At 48.0% G+C, this 22,735-nt stretch overlaps 1 protein-coding gene across 1 annotated transcript in view; it reads left to right on the top strand.

Moving 5' to 3' along the window:
• Positions 1-15,420, top strand: part of XRN2 (5'-3' exoribonuclease 2) — a 46,924-nt gene extending 31,504 nt beyond the window's left edge. The window contains exons 22-30 of the mRNA XM_044442793.1: positions 42-139; positions 227-306; positions 1,237-1,293; positions 2,029-2,097; positions 2,258-2,392; positions 2,795-2,934; positions 8,834-8,903; positions 12,975-13,119; positions 14,876-15,420. Coding sequence (XP_044298728.1) covers positions 42-139; positions 227-306; positions 1,237-1,293; positions 2,029-2,097; positions 2,258-2,392; positions 2,795-2,934; positions 8,834-8,903; positions 12,975-13,119; positions 14,876-14,932 — 851 coding nt within the window. The 3' untranslated portion in view covers positions 14,933-15,420. The remainder of the gene's footprint in view (positions 1-41; positions 140-226; positions 307-1,236; positions 1,294-2,028; positions 2,098-2,257; positions 2,393-2,794; positions 2,935-8,833; positions 8,904-12,974; positions 13,120-14,875) is intronic.
• The last annotated feature ends 7,315 nt before the right edge of the window (positions 15,421-22,735 follow it).

Below are 22,735 nucleotides of genomic sequence, written 5' to 3'. Positions count from 1 at the left end.
AAAACTGCCCTAAATTGCTATCATTTCACTTCCTTTTCCAGACCGAAGAAATAGCCTTGGTGGGGATGTTCTCTTCATTGGAAAACATCATCAACTTCATGACTTTGTTCTTGAACAGTACAAGACTAGTGAAAAAGAGGTATGTCAGGTTCGTTCTCACGGGTTTTGCATTTGTCATTAGTACCTTTTTGTCTCAGCTGATGAGGATGTTCTTTTTCCCCGATAGCCGGTGGACATACCGCCTGAACTTTGTCATGGTATCCAAGGAAAACTTGCCCTCAACGAAAACCCAGTTCTTCCGGATGAGTAAGTCTAGTGTACAGTTTGATTCATTTGCAGAAGAAGAATATCACTTGCTTAAAGGCTCCTCGGACAGAAGCGAAACAGATGGATTTAATATTCTTCTCAAGAAGCAAATGTGTGTCCGCATCACAGTGCAGGCCAAGTCCCCCCCCCCCCATGTGGATGGTTCCCAAAATGAAGTGTCACATGGCCAGTTCGTGTGCGTTCCTTCCTTGATTGTGCAGACTCAGCCATCGAGTGGCAAAGGCGTGACATCACGGGTTCCTTATTGAACCCACATTGAGGCAGTAGTGCATGGAGCTGCCATTTTGAACAAGCGGCCCGTTCTCGGGGTGGTCGTGCCATGCAAACCTTGTGAGCACTGGTCATGCCGTGGAGAAAACCGTTGCCGCATCAGCTGTAATCACGGGGTTTGCACAACGTGACAATGCCCAAGCAGGGAGCTTGGCTTCTAAACTCGGACAGTAGGCCTTTGCTCGCAGAGTGGAATTAAGGCTAGATCCTCAGTCTGAAAAAATCTGAATATATCTGAAAAAATCTGGTGTTTACCTAAGAGAGGGATAAATTAAGTTGGCTTAAGTGTGACTCACCCTAATCTGTGTTTCGTTTGAAATTGGATGATGCCACTTGATTGATTCCTCCATCTTGTCATACTCAAAACAAGCATAGATCATTTTACACAGTTTACTCACTGAGACGGTTTATCAGGCATGGTTAGACTTTGAAAATGTGCTATTCTGTTCCTATTTTTTTACCATTGTGCATGCAAGAATTTGGCCCCTGTGGACAGCTAAGTGCCCTTTGCATCAAGGGCAAATGTCCCATGTAGTCTCTAGAGCCAGTTTATCTCAGATACACTTTCTACTCTTCTCTGCAGTCGAGAGAGTTCTTTCTTCTAAATGAGCTGTCCTTCCATTTCTCCATCTCCATCAGGACAGTGCAGTCTCCTGTGCCACAGCTGCGCGATCTGACACAGAATTCTGCGATAAGGTAAACTGGGTTTGGAGGGACTGTGCAAGGCTGCGGGATCAAGTCCCTGATGATTGTGGCATTCAGCAATTCTTGACTTGCTTCTCATCCTGAGACTAGTACTGGGGGGTTTAGAAGGGGAGCATTAAACTCCTGAGGACAGGCACTTCCCCTATATCTCAGACTCCTCCCAGCTGTGGTCTGAATTGCAGAAAATACATGTCCCTTCCTAGAATCAAACACTGTTATAAACCTGAATGCAGTTCAGAAGAAACATCATGTTTCCAGTTTCTGACTGCAATCTGCTGCAGGCTGGCGAATTCTGAGTCATTTTTTAAATTTTATTTTATTTTAACCATTTCTAGACCATCCTTTACCGTGTCTTGGGACAGTTTAACAATAACACAATATAAATTAAAATGAAACACAGCATCCTAATAAATTTTCCAACCAGCAGTAAAAGCCCAGTTAAAACAATCAAATCTGAGAACATGCGGAGAATTAAAAGGTTTTGGCCTGGCACCAAAAAGAATAGTCGTCCAGATAAAGCGTGGGTGGCAACCTCTGTCAGAAAGCAGGACTGACAGTGCACCGCTTCCGGACCTTGCTTTATTTGAAGACGCCCACTTTGTGGCATACGATAGGCCTTCTATTGACCCTCCATGGCTGTTGTATAATTTGTTCTGTTGAAATTTACAGTAAAACCGTATTAATGAATAAAGCAGCAATGGTCATTTCAAATGTCTTCATTCTTAGTGTCAGCTTTAAAGACCCGCAGTACCCAGAAGACTATATTTTCAAGGCCGTGGTGTTATCTGGGGCAAAGTAAGTCACCCTTTCCTGCTTCCGCCGTCGGTTCTTTCTGTCTGCTACAGCTGTGGAGGGCTGAGTCCTCGGGCAGTCATGCCCTCTGTCCAGAGGGCTGGGCAGGGTATCCTTCGGCTGGGGGCCCCACTAAAGTCGACTCTGTTGTCTTACTGTTCAGAAAGCCTCCGGCAGTTCTGAAGCCGGGTGACTGGGAGAAAACCAACAATGATGGTAGACCGTGGAGGCCCCAGCTGGGCTTTAACCGGAATAGGAGGCAAGTTCACTTGGACCAGTCAGCATTCAGAACATTAGGGTAAGTCGCAGCGGTTACGGCCTCCTCCGGGCTTAAGCATCCCTACTCATAGGCATAGGCCTGCCTTTGTTAAAAGTCTGCTGCAGCTCAGCCAGGATGCTGAAAACAGTACAGTTCCCTAGCGCTGTGAGTTTCGTTAAGGGAAGCAAAATTACGAGCTTTCGACGGCTGTCGGCAGGAATATCATTGAAAGGGTGTGGGGCAAATCCATAGAACCTTCAGGCATGCATCTGCTGTGAGGCGTCATGCCTGCCTGTTCCTTCTGGAGTGAGAGGCAGTGCTCCACTCCACTCCACTCCTCAGTGCAGTTCCACGTCGTCTTTCCATGTGTAAATTAAACTCGGGCACCTTTCCATTGATACAGTGGTTGATTTTGGTTTGTTTTCCCCTCCCACATGGCAGCCACTCAATGCCGAGGGACAGAGGACAGTCGGGAAGTGGCGTCTACAGCAACATTGCTCCGCACGGAGCTTACAATCAAGGAAACGCGTACAGGCCCCTGTTGGGTCGACCGCAGCAACAGATCCCAAAACTGTTATCAAGTAAGTTTAAAGCGTTTTCTTTCTGCTGCACTTTCGGCTAGTTGAGAGGAGAAATGCACGAGTCGGGTTTGGTTTTGTTCTCCAGTATTTATCGTGAAGTAGATCTTCTTGCTGCTGGAATGGGCGCTGGTGTGCCTGGCAGCCTTAATCGATCTGAAGCTGTTGGTGCATTTCCTAACTTTTATTCAGGATAAGGAGTGGCATGATGTAGCCGGTAAGACTAATAATTGGGGAATTTCCCAGTCCAAGTCTCAGGTGAGCCATGAACTTGTTCCCAGACATGCCCACCCAGTTTCTGCTCTCCATCTCTGAAATGGTGTTCGTGGAAATAATAGACTGTTTTAAAGGACAGTAGCACAGACTGCGAAAGGACGTCTAGGGCAGGGACCTGAGCTGTTTGGGTCCCTGGACACATTTACACCCATGTGCTGTCACAACATGGCTGCCATGGCGGGCGTAGCTTGCCACCGAACACCTATTTCACAGGAGGCAGGATGGCACGATGGAGTGGCAAGCAACTTGTCCAAAAGAGGCAGAGCTAAGGTTTGGTCTTCAAAACGATGCCCTTGAATCCAACATTTCCAGCTCCAAAAAAGGCCCATCTCACAGAAGGCAAGCAAATTAATTTCCCCAGATCACCAGTTAGTAAGTTCTTCTCAACTTAATTCCCCCTGCTTTGCACCATGAATGGAAAGATCCATTGCCTCAGTGGGCAGTTACTCCTTTCTTCCATCTCCAGTTCGGATCTTAGTAGCTTCCGCCGAAACAAATCCCCATCCCTTGCCCGGCAAGCTTCATGTTGAGGTGCGAAGTTAAAAAGGCCGTGTAGGTCTGAGCACCCCTCCCCATCTCATCCACGGTGAAAACAACACAGTTCCGTGATGGATTATGGGATGGCAAGGTGTGGGGCTAATGCACCTGTACTGTGCCCAGTCAATCCCTTCTTACTCCCATGACTTCTTGGCGCAGGAAGATTTGAAGAGATTGTGTGCACGCATTGGTACGCGACAGTGGAACGGCTCGGGGTTGGGCCTGGGCCCAGTTCCAGGAGGACCACCCAGAGAGTAGCGGGTGATGAGGCCGTCAGGGCTCGTTTTTGCGGTGATCATGATGGTGCTATAATTTCAGGGAGCGTAAAACCAACCACTGCCTATGTGCGCAGTGGCAAACGTTCCAGCATCAGGCCTTCAGAAGCCCGTGTAAAGCATGGAATGACAGCTCAGGGTGAGAGTACCGTTGGTTGTGGCGCACGCAACTGACGAAATACAGTCGCATGAAGCACGTGCCCATACACCGCCGTAAGACCATGAAATCCAAAGGGTGAAATGGACATTCGCAGGGGCCCCTGTGCACACGGGACTTGCTTCCCGTGGTGGTGGATGAGCACAATGTCCTCTTTCTACCCCATCCGTTGTAGGAGATTCCCAGTTCCAGTAGCGTCCGCTCCCGCCCAGAGCTGCAGACGTTTTATCAGTGTACTGGTTTGAATTAAGAGCTTTGTTCCTGGGCTGTGCTGGCTGGGGATGATGGGAAAACATCAACCGTTCTCTGTGCCTGCGTGTTGTAAAGGAGGATTAGTGAGCAGCCGACTTTTCAGGACCACACTGTAACTCATCTTGACGAACTGCAAGGTCTCCAGCAGCGTAGCTGGAAATCGCTGGGGCAGCTGCACCTATATCCATGCCTCTGTCGGTCTGGGAGCAGCGTGTCTTTGAGCAATCGTGCTGCATTGTCCAGCCTCGATTCAAGATCGGCCTGGTGAAGTTATTCAGCACTACTTCACTTCTGTTTTTCTAAATCTCATCACATTCCAAGAACATTAGCTCGTGAACTTGGTATACGGCAGTGTTTTATTTTCCTGGACATCTTTTTCTAAGTGAATCAAAATTAGAGTATGGCAGGGACAATCCAATCTAAGCTCTCTCTCAGCCAGCTGTAAGTTAGGGTTGTTCCCTGATTTGACAGTGATGGGCCAATTTTCAACTGATGAATAATTACATGCTGATAGTTTTCAGGAGTCAAGTGGGTTTTGCTTGTCCTAGGTGAATGCAGGTTGGGTTTTTGCTGTCCTGAGTGTCTGATCTTATTACTTTCATTTCATTCCGTAAACTTGTCAATTAGCTGATTTCCCGTTAATCAGGGTGGGGGAAAGCATTTTAAAATCGGTAAACATGAAATCTTGCCGTTGATTGCCATGCTGATTACATAAGATGTCACTTGAATCGCTGCTGGAGAGGGCAGCTTAAACCACTGTGTCGCTCTAGGAATTGTGTGCATTTTCAGGACCAAGGGTTTATTAACGGTCATTTCCCTTGCTGCGGCTGGTACCTTTTCTCTTGAAATGCTGGCCTCATTTCCCCCTTGTTTGTTGTCTCATATTGCTGTAATGAATGGTTCAGAGTTAAGCGCTTTCCGCCGTTTCTTAGGGGAGTGCAATGTGTGTGCCTTGAGGATGGCAGAGCGTGAATCATTAGACCGTGTTCCAATCGGTGCCTTTTGAATTATCTGCTCCCCAAAACAGCACGAGAAAGCAGCCGTTGCCCGTTCTGCAGCCTTCTGTTGTCCTTCTGCTTATTTCCGTGCAGCCACTCCTCCCGGGTGCTATTCTTTGATATCCTGACTTTGATCCTCTTTGTATGGGTACAGCAGGAGTGGGCGGGGGATGGGATAGGGCAAGGGCCAGAAACCTTCCTCTGTTTCCCTCAAAAATATCCCCACCCTGGCCATAGTGGTGAACGGGAGAAATGCCCCTCGCTAGCCTTCCATGGAGACAAGCCACAAATGGATACTGGCAGCATGAGAAGTGGTCACTGCAGCTCTGAAGCATCAGTGAGTCACTGATTTTACAGAATGAGCTGGCCCAGTGGCCCACTTACTCTGATTCAAGCAATGCCATGAATTCCTTTCTTTCCTCTCCAAGGAAGGTTTCTTTGGGCATTGGGTGGGCCACGTCTTTTCAGGCTTTGCAGGGATTAAATGACCAGCGTAACTACGTTAACGGTTGCTTCTTACCATAAATGCCCCCAAGTTTGTGCTGCCCAGTTCTCTTTACCTTTTTGTGATGCTGGCGTCTTGCCTCTTTGGTGCTTAAGGAAACCTCAGCCGATCTGCATGCTTTGCACAAAGAGGACCGGTGTGCTGAAGTGGTTACAGTCTTGGGGACTGGGGGAGTCCAGGGTCTTGACCCACTTGGCTCGGGGCATGACTCACAACCTAACCTATCCCATGGGTTGTGTTGAAGGTAAAATGGAGTACAGAAGGACTGTGTAACACACCTTGGGCCCCTCGCAAGAGGAAGAAGCTGGAATATTTTTTATTATTATTATTATAACATTTCTATGCCGCCCCTTGCCGAAACCTCGGGGCGGCTTACAACATGATAAAATACATTGAAATAATATCCATGCAGGTGTTGTTACTATTATTACTGAGATAGGGATATTATCTTAGGAACTTATCGCAGGAAGCTTTGTTCACATACTGGTGGAATTTCTCTCCTCAAATGCCGTCCAGAGCACAAGCTGTCACGTCTTGCATACTGGGCTTGCTTTCCAGCACCCAGGTCATGTTTGTGTCATCGGCCTGCCTGCCCTTCACACGGTTCCTTCATGTGACACCATAAAAAGCTTCAGTTTGGGTCAGACCTTTAAAATATAAGTCATCCAGTCTGTTAGTACATGGAGCAGGGCTCAGGTTTATTTCTAGACATCGCTTTGTCAAGTACAACATTAAAACAACCAGTGTGGCATTCCAGTGAATTATTGCTAGGACTTGTGTCCTTGAATTTTAACAACTTAATAGGGGCATTACCACCCTATCGTGTGTGTGTGTGTGTGTGTGTGTGTCCATCCATTAGACAATTGCAGCAACCAGCTGTTATAATTAGGTTGCACTTAAACACCATTGAAGTTAATCAAAGATGTCACTAGAACGGAAGCTTTTTGATTCATAAACAATTCAAGTGTTTTGAACTAGCCAGGGAACTATTGATCCTATGCGTCTTTCCTTCTGTTTACATGTCCATTTACATAGAAGGAGAGCGACCATTCAATTGTATGGCTTGTTAAAGTCTTGCTGCTGGTGTATTTTTGTAGTATGATATCCCTTGGTATGAAGAAAAACTTGAGTAGATACTGGTCTGGGGCATCTGATAGATACAGCATTTCAGATTCTTCATCCAAGTTCATTTGGTATCTATCTTTTTGCTGCAACTACATACATTTCAGGTGATAATACATTTATTTTGGTATATAGGCCACTCATCCATAAAGCTCCATAACTAATGAAAAGTAAGTGTGTGTGTGTGTGTGTGTGTGTGTGTGTGTGTGAGAGAGAGAGAGAGAGAGAGAGAGAGAGAGAGAGAGAGCGCGCGCGCGCGCATGCGCGCGCGCGAAATTTCCAATCGGGTCACCTTGTTGTTTAAACAATTATTACATTGCTTGAGCAATGTGTATTAATGGGGATGCTGAGCACCTAGTAAATATGTTTACTGGGAAGTGAAGTTTCGGAAGAGCCATGTGTGGCAGACTTTTTTTTCCAGAAAAATTCCCACTGCTTTATTTTTCCACCAAACATATTTTCTTTTGCAAGTATGCTGGTAACAATGAATGATGCCAAATGTAAATTGAACCTTAGGCAACTTTGGCCATTGGCTTGACATGGCATTTCAAAGTGATAATTAATGTTTTTCAAATGGTTATTACAATGCATCTACCCCACTGAACTAAATATATGATCCATTGTGCAAATGAAGAGATCATAGCAGTGCAACATCTCCCCCTTTCCAGATAGATGAGGGACTCAGAGACTCATGCAGCGTCCTCTGGTCTACAGGAACTAATTCACGTGGCATCCATAACCTGGTCCCATCGCAATGCTGACTGGGGATGCTGGGAGTTGTAATCCAACTAATCAGGTGGCACCAGGTTCTGGAAGCCTGAATTAATGTCTGGACAGTTTTCAATGTGTTTGTCTCTTCCAACAATGTAAGGGAAGTACATGCCATTGTCTTTAACATTTTATAAGTGTTCCAGTAAAAACATATTCATAATGTAACATTTAAATCAGAGTAATTTACTAAAAATTTCCCCCACAAGCTTTTCAAGTCAAATATCTGATGTATTGGGAGAATAAAAAATAAGTTGGGTTTTCTTCCAGCTTTGTTGTTTGTTTCATTTGTATTCAACAACATGCTAAATTGAAACACTTTGTAGTGATTGTTTGATAACAAACTGAATGTTTCCATTGCCATCTGGACATTTTCTGATGCAAATGCCCCTAGGCATATTGGACTAAAAAATTTTGGAAACCCATATTGTTGCTTCTGAGTTCACCATTAGTGATTACTTTAATAGACAGCTTCATGTCAGCAACTTTTCAATTAAAGGGGTACAGTTAAGGGTGTCGTGGTTGGTTGTGGGGCTTGTTTTCATGAATTTGTATCTGTTCTTCTAACACAGAATGAGCGACAAACTAGTAATGTTGTAGCTCTAATAAAGAGTGGTAGTTTTTGTTTGGTTAAGTTGAAAGATCCCCCCCCCCCCCGCATTATTTCATTGTCTCAAAAGGTAAGGATGCTATTGCAGTGGCATTAAATTGATCAGCTGAAAGCTGTGCGGTTGATCGAAGGCACAATGGCAGTAATAAGACTGATCCTGTTTCTCGCTGCTGCCAGTCCAAAATCTCTCTCTTGGAAATTAAGCCACTCTTAGATATTTTCAAAAAAGTCTGGGGTGTCCTCCTAGTTCTTGAAGTTTAGTGAATTCTGGAGCACACGTGTAAAGCCATTCATATGTCATTCATATTTACTGTTCTTATTTTGGTAGCACGTGTGAGAAGTTGTTTTCATTTAATCTTAATGCATTATATTTTCTTTTCTGCTTTGCATTTCATTCTACAGACCTTAGGCCTCAAGATTCATGGAATGGCCCTACACCTCTCTTTCAGCAACCGCCACAAAGATTTGACAGGTATAGTGAATGTATACTTTCTAAAATATGTATCTTGCATTGGTTAAGGTTTTTTTTTCTTTTTTTCTTTTTCTTTTTCTGGTTAAATAGGTGATCTCAGATCCCAATATGATTTCCACTGTGCAGATTTTTGCCAATAAAGAGGCATAATTTATCTCCCTCAAGATGTGAGTCAATTTTCTTTGTTTGGGAGAGCTGTTTAAAGGAAAACCCTTTCCATTAATAATCAGAAACTGCAAAATTAACTTTGCTGCTGATGCTGCTGGTACGGTATTCTTGGTTCGGTGGACTCTGTCCATTGAAGCGCCAGCGGTCCTATGAATTTCAACACAGACAGCTTAAAACTGCATTAGGTTTTGGACAGGCTAAACAAATTTCTTTTTAGGAGAGTTGTGGAGCTTAATGAGGCATAACTAATGGTGGTCCACTTTTATCATCCCTGTGCTAGAACTACAGCATTAGCACAGAGCAGCCATTGATTCTTGCTACAAACCTCTTGAAGTCCTAATCAGCTTCTTTGGTACAGCTTTTTCAGGCCTGACAGGCCTATTGTGGGCCTATGTCACTCTAGGTCAGTAGTTATTAGTTGCCACTGAAAACAGTTTCTTTAACTACTTAAGACTGAACTGAATTAAATGCAGGAGGGACTCGGGGGAGGATTAAGGAATCTGCAGTCCAATAAGTACCATGGAACAGAGAGAATGTGACATGGTTTGATAATAAGGGATGTATTATATATGTTTCTTCATTGAGAACTGGCTATATGCCCCTAAAACCAGATATCCTGGAATTTGCAACGTCCATCTGTGAATAATTCCTATTATATTTGCAGTGCTCAGTAAGACTATACATGTAAAATGGCCACTAAATTGAGCATATGTTTTCTTTGAATGTATTGTTCTGTGCTAGAACAGAACTGATAACAAAATATTGGGCTGTGTTTCCCAAGCAAGAGATTCTGATTCCTGCCACATACGGTGAACCCGCATTCTATTTTTTTCTTCTTTTTTAAGATCATGTTTCCAAGACAATATGTTGTATTTTTGGAATTCTGGTCAGTGATTTAACTTCAAGTACTACATGTTCTCGTGTATGGAGGTCCCTTTTCAAGAGAGCCTTTGAACTGTTTTTTGGCTTTGTTGTAATCTTTCTCTCACAAGAGCTTCTTGTTCATCCCTGCGACAGTGAACTGTAGTATAAGTAGAAAAATATTTGTATCAATGTAAACTCTGCAAACTGTTTGCATCTGTGCACGCTGTTCATAGCCATAATCAAGAATACTCACGTGCTCTTACAGCTTTTCTGAAATGAAATAAGTTCATAAGATGTCACAGAGGCTCTCTTGCGTTTTGTGGAGGGTCTGCCTATGTCAAGATTAAATCTTTCTCAGCCTCCCTTCATTTAACTAAGACAAAAACAAGTAGCTTGCTTAGCTTGAAGCCATTGTGTTCCTAAGCCAAAGGGGAAGGCGGGTCAGATAAAGAGTGGGGCAGCGTGCTTAAGATTCCTGCAGTATTTTACCCAAGATTCCCCACCTCTGCTACTTGTCCAGGTGATTCCCGTAGTTAATGTTTGCTCCCTGTGTTAGTATTTTGTCTGCTGGCCAAGTTAAGACCTGTCTCTGGGCAACTAGATGCCATTTCCTTTGGAGAACTTTATTGAAGAACTGGCGAGAAAATAAATTAAACATTGAAAAGCGTATTTGTTCAAGGATGGCTGGCGACTCGATTTGCTCCCTGAAGCAATTTTAGCCACGATGGCTTACTGTGTCGCTTCCAAGGGAAGGGAACTAATTATTCAGTCCGTTGGGAGAAATGTCCTAACTTGGATATTGGACTTTATGAGGAGGAGGCATGGCAGAATATCTTCTGTCCTTCTTCAAAAGTGCTTCTAAGGGCAGTGTCCGCTGCTGCCATCCATTCATTTCTGCAGACCACCCCTGCCTCGGACTTTGTGCGGGGCAGAGATTTTACCACTTCTAGAGGAAGCCCCAACTTGAGCAGAAACACGCACTTCTCAGTCAGGGCAAGTGAGTGTCATTCTGTTCTGCGAGCCCAGCCAGCATTTCCCTTTGTTTCGGGAAGGTCTGACTCTCCATTGCGCCAAGCGTTGGGCATTACCTGTGGAGTGGAATTGGCAGGGGCTCAGAACCCTTGAGATAGTCCGTCCCATGTTCTAAAGAAGTTTGGTCAGCATCCTCACTTTCAGGATCAGCCTCTGTACCTTCGTTACGGAGACGCAGCATCTCTGCTTTCGGCAACAGCGTGTTGATGTGTCGACACATTTAGCCAGTGTTAAACCTGTGATCCTGGAGAACATTCTGACGGAATAACTTGCGGGATCCAAGAAATTTGCTGAAGTTAAGTAGATTTGGGTCTGGCCTGTCCCCAGTCCACCATCCTCCACCTTGTATTGCATGACAGAAGGGATGGTAGGATGGGTCAGCCTGCATCCCATTCTCACCTTCTTGTTGAGCACCCAAAGGTATCTGGTTTTAGAGACAGAGTTTTGGTCTTGATCTGGCAATGCAGTTGTTAGAAGTTCTTGTAGAAAATGTTGTGGAGGAAAATAATGGCCTATTTTGATATTTCATGAACAAGAAGGCTACAATCAACGTCTTTGTAGTGCGTGAGCCATCTCCCAGTGCGCCGCCAGGGATCCCTGCTGCTCATTGCAGCATCGGTACAAGTTGCGGTTGTGGAAAGTGGCCCTTGACCGCCACCACTGATTAGCACCGAAGGGAAAGGAGGGCCCTGTTCTCTTTTTTATGGGCGTTGCGGTAAGATTGGAACTGCTGCATGGCCATGCAGGGATTTCCTGCTGGAGCCAGAAGCGCTGTTCGACCTGTTGGGAGCAGGCAGCTGTCCCATTGCCATTTCGAAAGCAGTTGGCTGCAGTTTGAGAGGAACAAGTCCAGAGCCCCCTTAGAACCTCCGACCAGCAAAAGGGGGAGTTCCCAGGGTTTGGCAGAGTTTCAGTGGGAAGGTCGAGACGCCATCCGCCCTTGTCTTATACCACCGTGGCTTCACCTGAAGGTTAAAATATTGCCCAAAGGAGCAGATACTACTTGGATGCCCATTTCTGAAGTATACTACGCATTGCAGTTTGCAGCAGCTCCTTATGACACCAATTTTGCACCTGGCCAGATACGGTTCTTAAAGTAGCTTCTTGAGTTGTTTGTAATAACGCAGTCCTCTCCTGGGCAGCTCTTGGACTTAAGTTGTGTCATAATTCTGCATTTTTCTACAAATAAATAGCTTCGTTCTGATGGGGGTGCTTTCAAACAGAAACGCCTGTTGTCATATGCCCGTAGTGTTAAAGCATTTAGTTTCGTTGGCATTCCTGCTGATAATAGACATTGCATTTGTGTTCCCATATAAACTGTACCGCAAACCTTGGCTGGCCCATCCCAATTAGTGCTTATGTTGCTAGGTCACTCTGGTCAATTGAAAACGGCATCAATAGAACTTGAAAAGGGTTCTTCCTGATCAGACCTTCTGACATATTGAGTCGAATAATGGGGTGGGGGAGGAGATAACAGAGAAAGCTCCTACCCTGGATTCAAACTCCTCTGCTGTAAGAATTCATTTGCAACCTGCAATTAACTAGAAAGAATAGATTCCCAGATTTAGCCTGGATATTCAGAAAACAAAGCCTCGCTCTTGCACTTGTTTACTCTTGAGATAAATCACACCAGAAAAACAGAACATCATTGTGAATTTTTGCTTCAGATCGCAGCAGAGGGGAACTTTGGAGAGGCAGCAACACCAATTGCACAGGTCCTCCCAGGTCATTTTTAAAGCTTGAATCTGAATCTGATGAAAATAAATCAATCCTGACATTTCTTCCCAATTAAGGTTTTATTCTTGGGAAAGTGGGGATGAAATTATTAGGGCAGGAGCAACATAGCTGTCAGGTAACTCAGGGGTCCAATAAAACGCACCGAATCATTGTGCAAATACGCTGTACAGTCAGCAACGCTGAAGTCTGCCAAGCTTTGGCTAATGCTGCTTGCATCGAAGGAATTCATGTGGAAGAGAAGCAACCATAATATACCTGTTCTTTCCTCAGAAATTCTGGGGCCACTCCTCTCCTCGCTTGGAACCGCATGCCACATTCCCAGGGACCGTCATACCAACAAAATCAGTACCAAGCTCCAGGCGGACCGATGAATTACCCACACCGGCCCAGTGATCGGAGGGATCGGGGAAGGCAGGTAACGAAGCAGTGTGTGGTTTTTGCATGGGCCTCGGGCAATGCAATGCCAATCTTGCACGCTAGCAAAATGGCGTATGAAAAATAAAAGTCTAGTCAGTCAGTGCTGTGTAGGTGAAATATTTTTTCTCTTCTAGCAAAGAGCACAGTTCTGTGCTTGGGCACCCAGCGACTCTCGCAAAGTTAGTTGTGATTAATACCATTGAAAAGCATGTAAGTTAAGTTAGTTCTTGCTTTCAGTGGGAAATTTGAGTCACTTTCCCTGAACTCTGGCAGATCCCCACAGTTTAGCCTTTCTCTGCAGAAAATATCTGCTCCCTCAAAAAGTCAAGGGACTGATGCCAAGGAACCATTTGGGTTGTGTACAGGAGAATCTATTCCTACCTTTGGCAATTAGGGATAATTTCAGCCATCCTTGCAATCACTGTCTTATACATATTGAACTGCACGCAGTCAGAAGGACACAGATTCATTCCCCATCTTGAATTTTTCCTGCTTCCTTGATCCGTTGACATTGTATTACTAGCACCAGAACATAGTAATCCATGGACATCTCTGGCCGGCTCTTGTGCATTACTGGATGATAGCATGAGAGTGTAAGGATTTCAGCCATTCCCATCTTGAACACCTGATACTGAAAGCTCTATTGAAATTGCCTCAGGCTGTTGACAAGCTGTCCTGAGCAGTTGATGGAGGCTTCTCACCCGTCTGGAGATGGGGGAGCTGTCCAAATACTGAAGCACGCGCCACTCGGACTGGTTCCTGTTCAGAAGCAGCACCCAGTCTCAGGGCTGCTGAGGAAAGCTGGAGTTCTGCACGCCAGGCCTAGCCTTACCGCTGCAGACCAAAAGAGCATCACGCCAGCATGTTCAGGCGTTGCGTGTTTATTGGAGGGAGTGGGGGATGTGGGGTTAAATTAAAGCATTTTGCAAAATAGACGTGTTCCCTAGGTGATGCCGATTAATTAGAGGTGTGCTCGGAGCCATTTGCCTCTTTCAAAAGGCGACTCAAATCGAATCCCGGAGCTGTCGAGTTCAGGATAAGACATCGTTTAAAAAATCTTCCAGCTGTGATTTGCCTCTTTCGGCTATGCCTCCTGCACACAGTAGAAACCGCAGAGACATTGTGCTGGGGCAAATGATAAACATACTTAATAGACAAGCCACTGGGGTCATGCGACATTTCTTGCCAGCAGATTTGTGGTCATACCTCAAGATCCAGCCCAACGGTCCTCCAACATGTTACACAAAAGGCCTTCTGCCATCAGCACAACAAAGAGCAAGCAAAATGATCAAGGGAATGCAGCAACTCCCTTCAGCTGTCTAGATCAGAAAAATGGGAGGTGTGGAAGGGGTATAAAATTCTGCAAGGGTTGGATGAGGGGGGCATTAGACTCTGTAGCGCACACAGGATCCAGGGCCGGCCAGTGAGGCTGCGTGGTGGGAGATCCAGCACAGCCCAGAGGAAACGCTTCTTCACCCGACACGTGGTTAAGCTGTGGAACTCACTGCCGCAAGATGTGCTGCCCACTTGGGTGGCCTTTAAAGGGGATTAGTTACATCCATGGAAGGGGGGAATGCCGACTACAGATACATCTACTGCTCAGTAGATCTGTCAGCCCAGTGTGACAGCTAAGCACACGCTTAATTCCCTTACTGGGCCTTTTCCGTTTTTGGTGTGGTGTTCTTTCTTTCACCTGTGGTAAGAGCCCGTGATGAGAGCAAATACCCTAACGGTGCCTTTGCGTGCTTTTGCAGGGTTATGGAAGACCCTACCCCTTGCCCCCCTCCTCTGGAAGATACAACTGGAACTAGGCGCTGGGCATTTCTGCAAGTCACAGCAATCCTGTTTTTATGATACTTGGCATCTGAGCCCTTTTCAGGTGACCACCTTTCTTTTTAAGGACTGTACATTTTTACTGATGAGATTTCATATGATGTGTATGTTGCTGTCGAACTGTACTGCAGAATACAGGTGGAGTAATACTTTTAAGTAATACTTATTTGCTTGTGGGGGCGTCTAATGAAGCAAGAGTACTTTCTGTCTTTAGTGTGGGTTTTATTGCATTACACTGTGGATGACTTTCCATTTCACATCAAAATATCCCTTGGATTCACAACTAAGAAAAGGTTTACACCAAGAAAAAGAACAGCAGTGTGGGCAATTGTGTCTGATTGTGAAAGTGACTTAGAAAGCCATCTACAAGCACAACATTGTAAAGACTTGGTTAGTATTCCTTCTAATTGCTTCATTGATGTATTTGTCTGCTGAGCTCTCCAAGTAAAAGCTTCCACTTTTACAATATCTGTGTGGTTTTTATTGTGACATTCATCTCATCTCATAGAATAAACATAATTGTAAATTCTTTTAGTTGCATCACAGCTGTAGCGATCTTGTTTGAGATTGTTCGAACAGCAATAGCATAATGTGAAACCGGTGCTGAAGTTTCTCCTTAAGGACGTTTTCTTCCTACCTAAAGCAAACAGTGTGTATCTTGTCTCTGTACAAAGCAGGTGTGTGAGAGAAGGAACACCTCTTTCCCGAAGTATGAAAATAGTGACTTAGCTCAGCAGCTCTGAGCCGTAATGCTTTTCCCACATTTGTTTAAGCCTACACAGGATCTGGTTTGCCCCTTCTCCACCCCAACAGGCATGAACCCCAGTTCAACAAACTGAATTGGACCCAGATGATAAATTTCAGGAAAAAATAATCTTATAATATTCACGGGATGTTGTCCTCAGATACTATCTGTACCATTCATGCATTCAGCCATCTACCCACCTGTCTTCAACGGATGGGGAACAGAGGTCGCCGTGCTTACTTGACAGTAAATCTCACTAAGTTGAGTGGTACTAACTTCTGAGTAAGCTTGCATAGTTCCTGAACACCCAGTTATCAGTTTAAGCATTCTTTGTTTTACACAGTTTGCCTGACGTCTCAATGGTGTAGCTCCGCTGAAATAACTTGACGTATCCTGAGCTACTTGCTTTTCCATGGCTAAGCTCTGACCTGTTTTAAACTCTGTTCACACCTTGATCCTAAACATACAAGCTTTGGATTACTTCAAGTTCTCTGTACTCTGTACCCTCACCTTCTTCTGCTCTTTTAAGTGTCTTCAGGAGAGAATCATAAAAAGCAATTCTAATGCTTCATTGCAGTTGTTTTTGAATGGAATCTCAAGCTTGTACTTTCCACCTCTGTTGCTACACGCATGCGTGCGTGTACACCACACACACCCCACTCCCATGAAATGTCCAAAACCAAACCCTGCTAATGTTCCACAAGGCAGAGGGAAGGCAGACTGGCTTGAAATGGGATAAGCGAGCGCTCGTTCTTGAACGTGCCATGAACCGCTTGCATGGAATTTCTCGCTCAATTCCATATGAAGTGAAAGTTTGCACGTGTCACAAGAGCCATCAGATCCGGCGTCAGACACGTGGCGGGACTCCTCTCACACGATGCTTCTAAGTTGTGTCAGTTCCCAAAGGTGATTGCTTCACAGTCTGAACAGCATAGGTAGGTGAATCAGCTCTGCTACTGCAACATCCAAGGATCACTTTATTTCCTACCTTTTCCCCATTTATAAAGCAACAGTTGCAGAATATGAAGGAGGCAAGTTGCTGGCAGTGCAAACACAAATCTGTACCAGCAGAAGTGTAATGTAAGATCCGAGATTCCTTGCCCGAAACCCAAGTGTGGCCACTCGGTAAGGGTGGCGGACGGCCAGATACAGAAAGTTGCAAATGGAGAGAGGCAGCCACAGCATTCCCGAGGCGCGTTGTGAGTTTGCTGGTCTTGGCACCAGAACCCTGATGGCAGGGTTGGCCTCTCCCTACTTTCCCCAAGATTTGTGGGGAGATGGCTGTTTTTCCTTTGATACGGTTGTTGAAGGCTCTAGCAGTGTGGCTGGAGGGACAAAACATTTTCTTTCTTACAAATTCTGGGTTTGAAAGGCAGGCATTAGCACACAGGACGCCACAGTAGAGCTGATCCCCTGAGGAGCACGGCAGTGGTCCAGCATTCACAGGTGAGCTGTTAGGTATGTGAGATGCTCCCCAAGATGTGGGGAACAGACGCACCTTTCCCCACGAGCAGCCGCTTCGGCAGGAACTCCTTCACATCGAGTTCCCTGGTTCCAAAGGCAAGAGCACTCTGCCCATCATCCCTCGGGAAAGGCCCCGCAAAGATGCACCGGCTGTGCGGACTTCCACCGGCCAAGAGCCCAGCTGGCTGGCAAAGGATCCAAGGGCATGCACGAGTTCCCAGATTCACTTACGTCTAATGTCTGAAGATTTTTCCTAACCCTGCTCTTCAGCCCAAAGGGGCAGGCCACACTTCCAGGCCCTGCCCGCACAATGCAAAAGGAGAAGTGACCCGGAGGGAGAAGGGGCAGTGAAGCCCCGTCAGTGCGCGAGCGCAGCCCCGGCTCTGGAGGGTCGCCTCTGGAGAGCGCCTGCTGAGCCGGCTCAGTGGTGCCCCCCGGAGAGCCCCGGGCCCCTCCAAGCGCGGCGGGGCGCGGGCCCGAGGCGCCGGGCGGCTCTTTGTCTGCGCTGCGCGGGGCGCTCGGCGCCTCTCCAGCTAATGCGCTCGGCGAGGGGCTGCGCATGGAAGGGCGGCGCGCTCATTGCCGCGCGGGATGCGCGAGGCGGGCGGGCGGGCGGGGGGGGGGGCTGCCCTGCTGCTCGCCGCTCCGGACGCGCGTGCGGGAGCGCGCCTCGACCCCCCGCCGCCTGTCCGGTCTCGGCGCTCTTCGGGCCGCCCGCCCGGGAGACGCTCCGCGCGCGGCTCGCCGGCCCTCCGCTCCCACGGCCCGGGCCCTTCCCGACTCCTCGGCCGGTAAGACCGCGTCTGCAACGGGCGCCCGACGCTTTGGGGATACCCGCGATACCCGCTTTCGAGCATGGACTGGCCTTCGCTGAGATGATGCCTCCCTTCTAGCCAGGCCCGCTTCCCCGCACTTCTCCCTCGCCCTGTCTGCGCAATGCAACTTCCACCATCTTCGGAACCCAAGTCCGGGGGAAGCGGTCCCCGGACCACTAGAACTGAGGCCGCAGTAAATGCGGGTAGTCCGTAAGATGCCGCAAGGCCTGGCTTCGCTCGGCATCCCTTGTCGTCCTTTCTCTCCTCGTGTTTCCTATGCAGAGGAGGTGCTCCAGCCAGGTTGGTATTCCATGTTATTTATTTGCATGTTATTCCGTGCAAAAGTGAAGACACGAGGAATAAGCAAGCCATCCAGGGGCAGTTCTCCTGCGCTGGGACGCCGCAGGAGCTCCCGGGAGAGCGCCGTGTTCTTGCGAAGCTCCTGCTCGTCCGAACGGGCTCCCGCAGGTTTCATTGCGTCGTGGTCAGCCGTTTGCGGCGAGGCCGGCAGAGTTTCTGGGCGCACGGAAAGGCCTCCGCGGCAGCCGAAATCTTCCCGACCTTCTGAACCCGCGGCCCGAACTGTTCTCCCAGGTTGGACCAAAGAACAAAACAAGGGAAGCGTCTTTTCTTTTGGCCTGACGGGTCCCTCAAGTTTGGTGCGCTCGAAAGGAGAGATCCTGCGCGCTTTGCCCTGGGTCGGGGGCCGCGCGGCCCGTGCGCTCCGCTCTCTGCGCACCGCCAGCTCCGCGCAAGCTGCCCGTCTCGCCGGCGAGGCAGGCCTGTCTGCGCGCGAGGAGGAGTTTCCCCGCTCCCTCTGCATTTGCGCGCAGCGCTCCTCGGCTGCAGGATCAAGGCCTCCCTGCGCGGTGTCCCGGCTCCAGCCCGGGAGAAAAAAAGATACCTGTCCTCTGCCTTCACAGGCGCACAGCGCTTTTCAGGTTCCACATTCGGTGCCGCGTCAGACGCAGCCCGATCCAACGCACATTGACTTAGGAGTGAGCTCTACCTAGCTCAGTGTGGCTCCTTTCCAGGCAACTCGTTGAAGTTGAAGTAATCGATTTGCCTTAGTTGTTAACCGATCCCTTTATTCCCGAGTTTACATGGGAGAAAGTCCTAGTAATTTAACTAAGATTTACAGTACAATCCTAGGCGTGTTCATTTGGAAGGAAGGCGGTTCGGTGGCACTTACTCCTTAGTAAATGCTAATTCCTTAGTAAACCCTTAGCTGTGGGAGCCTTACTCCCAAGTAAATGTGCATTTACATTTAAAAGCTGGAAATTTACTTACCGGTGCAGCCCTCCTTCTAAAATTAAATTTCTCTTTGAACTAATCCGACAGAACGCGCCACATTTCTATTTTCAAACATTCCTTTCAACTATTGTTCCTCTTTCAAAAGTTCGGTGTATCTCGCATCTCCCCACCTTATTCTCTCTCCCTTTAAGCCTTACCGATCAAGACAACTGGATGTAACGGGGGTTTTTTCCCCAGCCCCAAACAACAGCAACGTTAAGAAAAGCGTGAGCGGGTGGGAAACAAGTTTTGTAACCATAAGAAGAAAGGAATCGGATAAACTTGGTCCGAATAAAGTTGGCTGGTCGCTGCAACGCATGAAAAACAGACATGTCTCCTCCGGGGATGCCTAGCCTAATTTTGCCCAAAGGTCAAGGAAAAATAGTAAGCACACCCACGGCTTCCTCCAACCCGATCCGTTGCGCTCTCAGCGGGAAGTCGGACGCGAGCTCAGCTTTGCCAAAGAGCCGGCGCACGTGTGCCGAAGTGAGTGTTCAGTTCCCCCGTAAAAACACCCCACGCCGCGGCGCAGCGCCCAAGGTTTCGCCGGGAGAAGGACCCCCTTGGGTTTCGCGGAGGGTCGCCTGCCCGACCGAGCTCAGCGGCGCTTCGGCCCTGGGAAGCACAGCTAGCCCTGCAGCCGCGGGTTCTGCAAGCGCGGCCGTTAGTTCGGGGCTTGGCTTCGTCTCCGCGGGGGCCACCGCGCCGCGCTCTGGCCGTCCCGCTGGCAGGGCGCACGACGGCGCTTCGGCCCGGGATCTGGAAGTGAGCTGCCTCGCCTGGCCTACGATCCAACGCAAATTCGGCGCATTAAAATCCCGCCGGTTTTAAGCGCGAGTCAACCACTTACCTGGAATTTAACGAGAGTGGTTTCTACAGTCTGCTCTGCCCAGGAGCTGCTTCTGCGCTTAAATCAGCTGCTGAAAAAGCGACCAACTTGGGCTGGAGGGCGCCTTTTTAGTTCGAAGTTTAATTTAAATGCCTCTCCCGGGCCTCCAAAAATCCACTTGGACCCTCGGATAATTTGCACCAATGAGAGTGTTTTCCCACCCTCGCTGTGGCCACTTAGTCGCAATTGTTTCTGTTCTGAATTCAGAGAAAATGAAGGAAAATTAGAAATATTTTGAACGTGGGTGCATCGGAATCAGTCATTCCCCGGAAGATGCTTCCTTTAAATCAATGTCCTTAAACATGCCCCAATCCTACCGAGCTATACAAATTTACCTGAGTCAAGGAATTAAGGAGTCTTACTTCTGAGCAGACCTGTATTGGATTGGGCAGTGAGGCGGTAATCCTATCCCTATTTACCTGGGCATAATGTGCATTTTTCTCCATGGGGTTTACCTCTGAGTAGACATGTGTAAGCCGGTGTGATTAAAGGTACATTCTGCAGGGAAACGCTTCTGAATTCACGCCTTTGAAGAGACTGTGAGCTTGCCAGGCTCTGACAGAGGAAAAGTCCAACTTCGGGGAAATTTGTGGTGCTTTCCTTGAGTACTGTAAAGTGGATTCTGAAAGGACTCAGAAGTTCTTCTGAGTCACCTCTTGGCAACAAAGAGGAGTTCCTTCGAATGGTACCCACCCAAGAGAACCTCGAGTGTGCGCTATGCCTTTAAAGTTAATACTTTAATGCCAACTCCCTCCATGCAAAAACACCTTCACGTTCCTGTCCATTTGCTTACACAGCGCTTAAATTTTAGTTCTTAAATAGTTTTTGGCAGATTCGACCCACACCTGATTCGACACCAGATCGCGGCTACTGTGAGTTTCCCATCTCATGTCTGATATTCCCTTTATTTACATGAACGAACGGAATTTTCTTACGGATGTGGTTATCATCAGATTTTGATCCAGGCTTCACTTTATTCCATTAGTTTTCAATGTGAGCTTTTCGGGAGATCACCAAGAACTATTAATGAATTAAGAGAACTTCCCTTCCCACACATAAGAAATGGAACCGCGTACATCTTGGTGGAAAATAAGCACCTTGCATTTCTGACCACATGAGAGAAAATACTTGGTATTAACTGTGCAATTGCAGAGGAATGGTTTGCGAGAAATGATCTGTCCTATTCTTCAGAAACAAGGAAGCGACCGAACAGATAATAATGATACCACCAATGCCAAACCCATAAGAGACTTGCAAAATTTCACCACAGCCGTCTCTGGCCTTTGGCTCTGTCTTTGCCCTTAACCACACACAATTGTGGGACTATTTGAACCCTTCTGAGCTAAAGAGAATGTAAACGGCCAGACTACATCCTGGCGTTTAGAAGCTAGTTCATATTTGTACAAATTCTTGGAATGCAAACTGGAGGAGGTAATGCAATTCCCCCTTTTCATCTCTCTCCCACTCATTTGTTATTCTAAATATATATATATATATATGTCTATAGATCTGCTGGTTTTCCTCTCTGGGAATAGAGAAAGGAATTCTACTGTTTTATCCCCCTCCCCAGTTTTGGCTCCCCGCTTTTGGTTTTGAAAACACTCACCCAGTAATGCAGCTTTAAAAAAACAAACAAACAAACAAGCAAGGTTCACATGAAATCGAGGGTGCTTTATCGGGGTCTTACTCCGCTCCCACCCATTTCGCACAAGAGCGCGTCTTGCTTTCATCCGAAGAATCAAGTTTGATGGGGGTCCCATCCGTCCGTTGCACTGCAAGCACGTCCACGGGGTTTCGCTTGTTGGCTTTTGTGTTCGCGCCGGATGGAAGGTGCGTTGCTGCGGCTCGGCCAGCAATCCGTCCGATACGACTGAACCAGAAAAACTTTTATTTCGCACGGCGCCTGTCCCCTCTGAACCCTCGGCGTGCGCGTCCGACCAGTTTTCTCGGCGGGATCCTCCCGGGCAGAGCAGGGCAAAGGCCGCCCGTCCCGCGCGCTTGCGCCCGGGCCGGGCTCCTCGTGTGAAAGCGGCGCGTCGCGTTACCCGTCGACCGCGAGCTACGAGTCAGTCGTCTCTCCCTCCAGAATAACGAGATTGCACTTAAGCGGCTGCCTTAGAAAAGCGTCAGCATCGGCTTGGCGGTCGTTCGCTCCCCCCAGGGATAAGTCGCACTTCAGAACGCTTGTGGGACGCGGGTCGCTGGCCGCGGCCGGTATGTACAAGCGCCGCGCCGCCGCGCTCCGGGGGCCCGGCCCGGGTCTCCGCTCCGCTCCGCCTCGCCTCGCCTCGCCCGTCTGCCCCGCACCCCGGCAGGCGGGCGGGCGGGCGGGCGCAGCGCGCAGGGGGCCCGCGCATCACCAAGTCCGTCCGTACAGCAGGCCGGCGTTGACCATGCCGCCGTTGTAGTCGACGGCGGCCGCGTCCAGCTGCGCCAGCGCGCCCACCTGGCCGTGCAGCGCCGGCGGGCTCGGGGACAGCTCCTCCAGCTCCGGCGCCGGGCCCGCGGGCGGCGGCGGGTGCGGGAGCGGCGCGCCGCCGCCGCCGGCCTGCCCCGAGGGCGGCCCGCTGTGCGG

Source organism: Varanus komodoensis, unplaced genomic scaffold, assembly GCF_004798865.1.
Source record: "Varanus komodoensis strain SLA01 unplaced genomic scaffold, ASM479886v1 scaffold40, whole genome shotgun sequence".
Lineage (NCBI taxonomy): Eukaryota > Metazoa > Chordata > Lepidosauria > Squamata > Varanidae > Varanus > Varanus komodoensis.
This window is presented reverse-complemented; position numbering and strand designations above follow the sequence as displayed.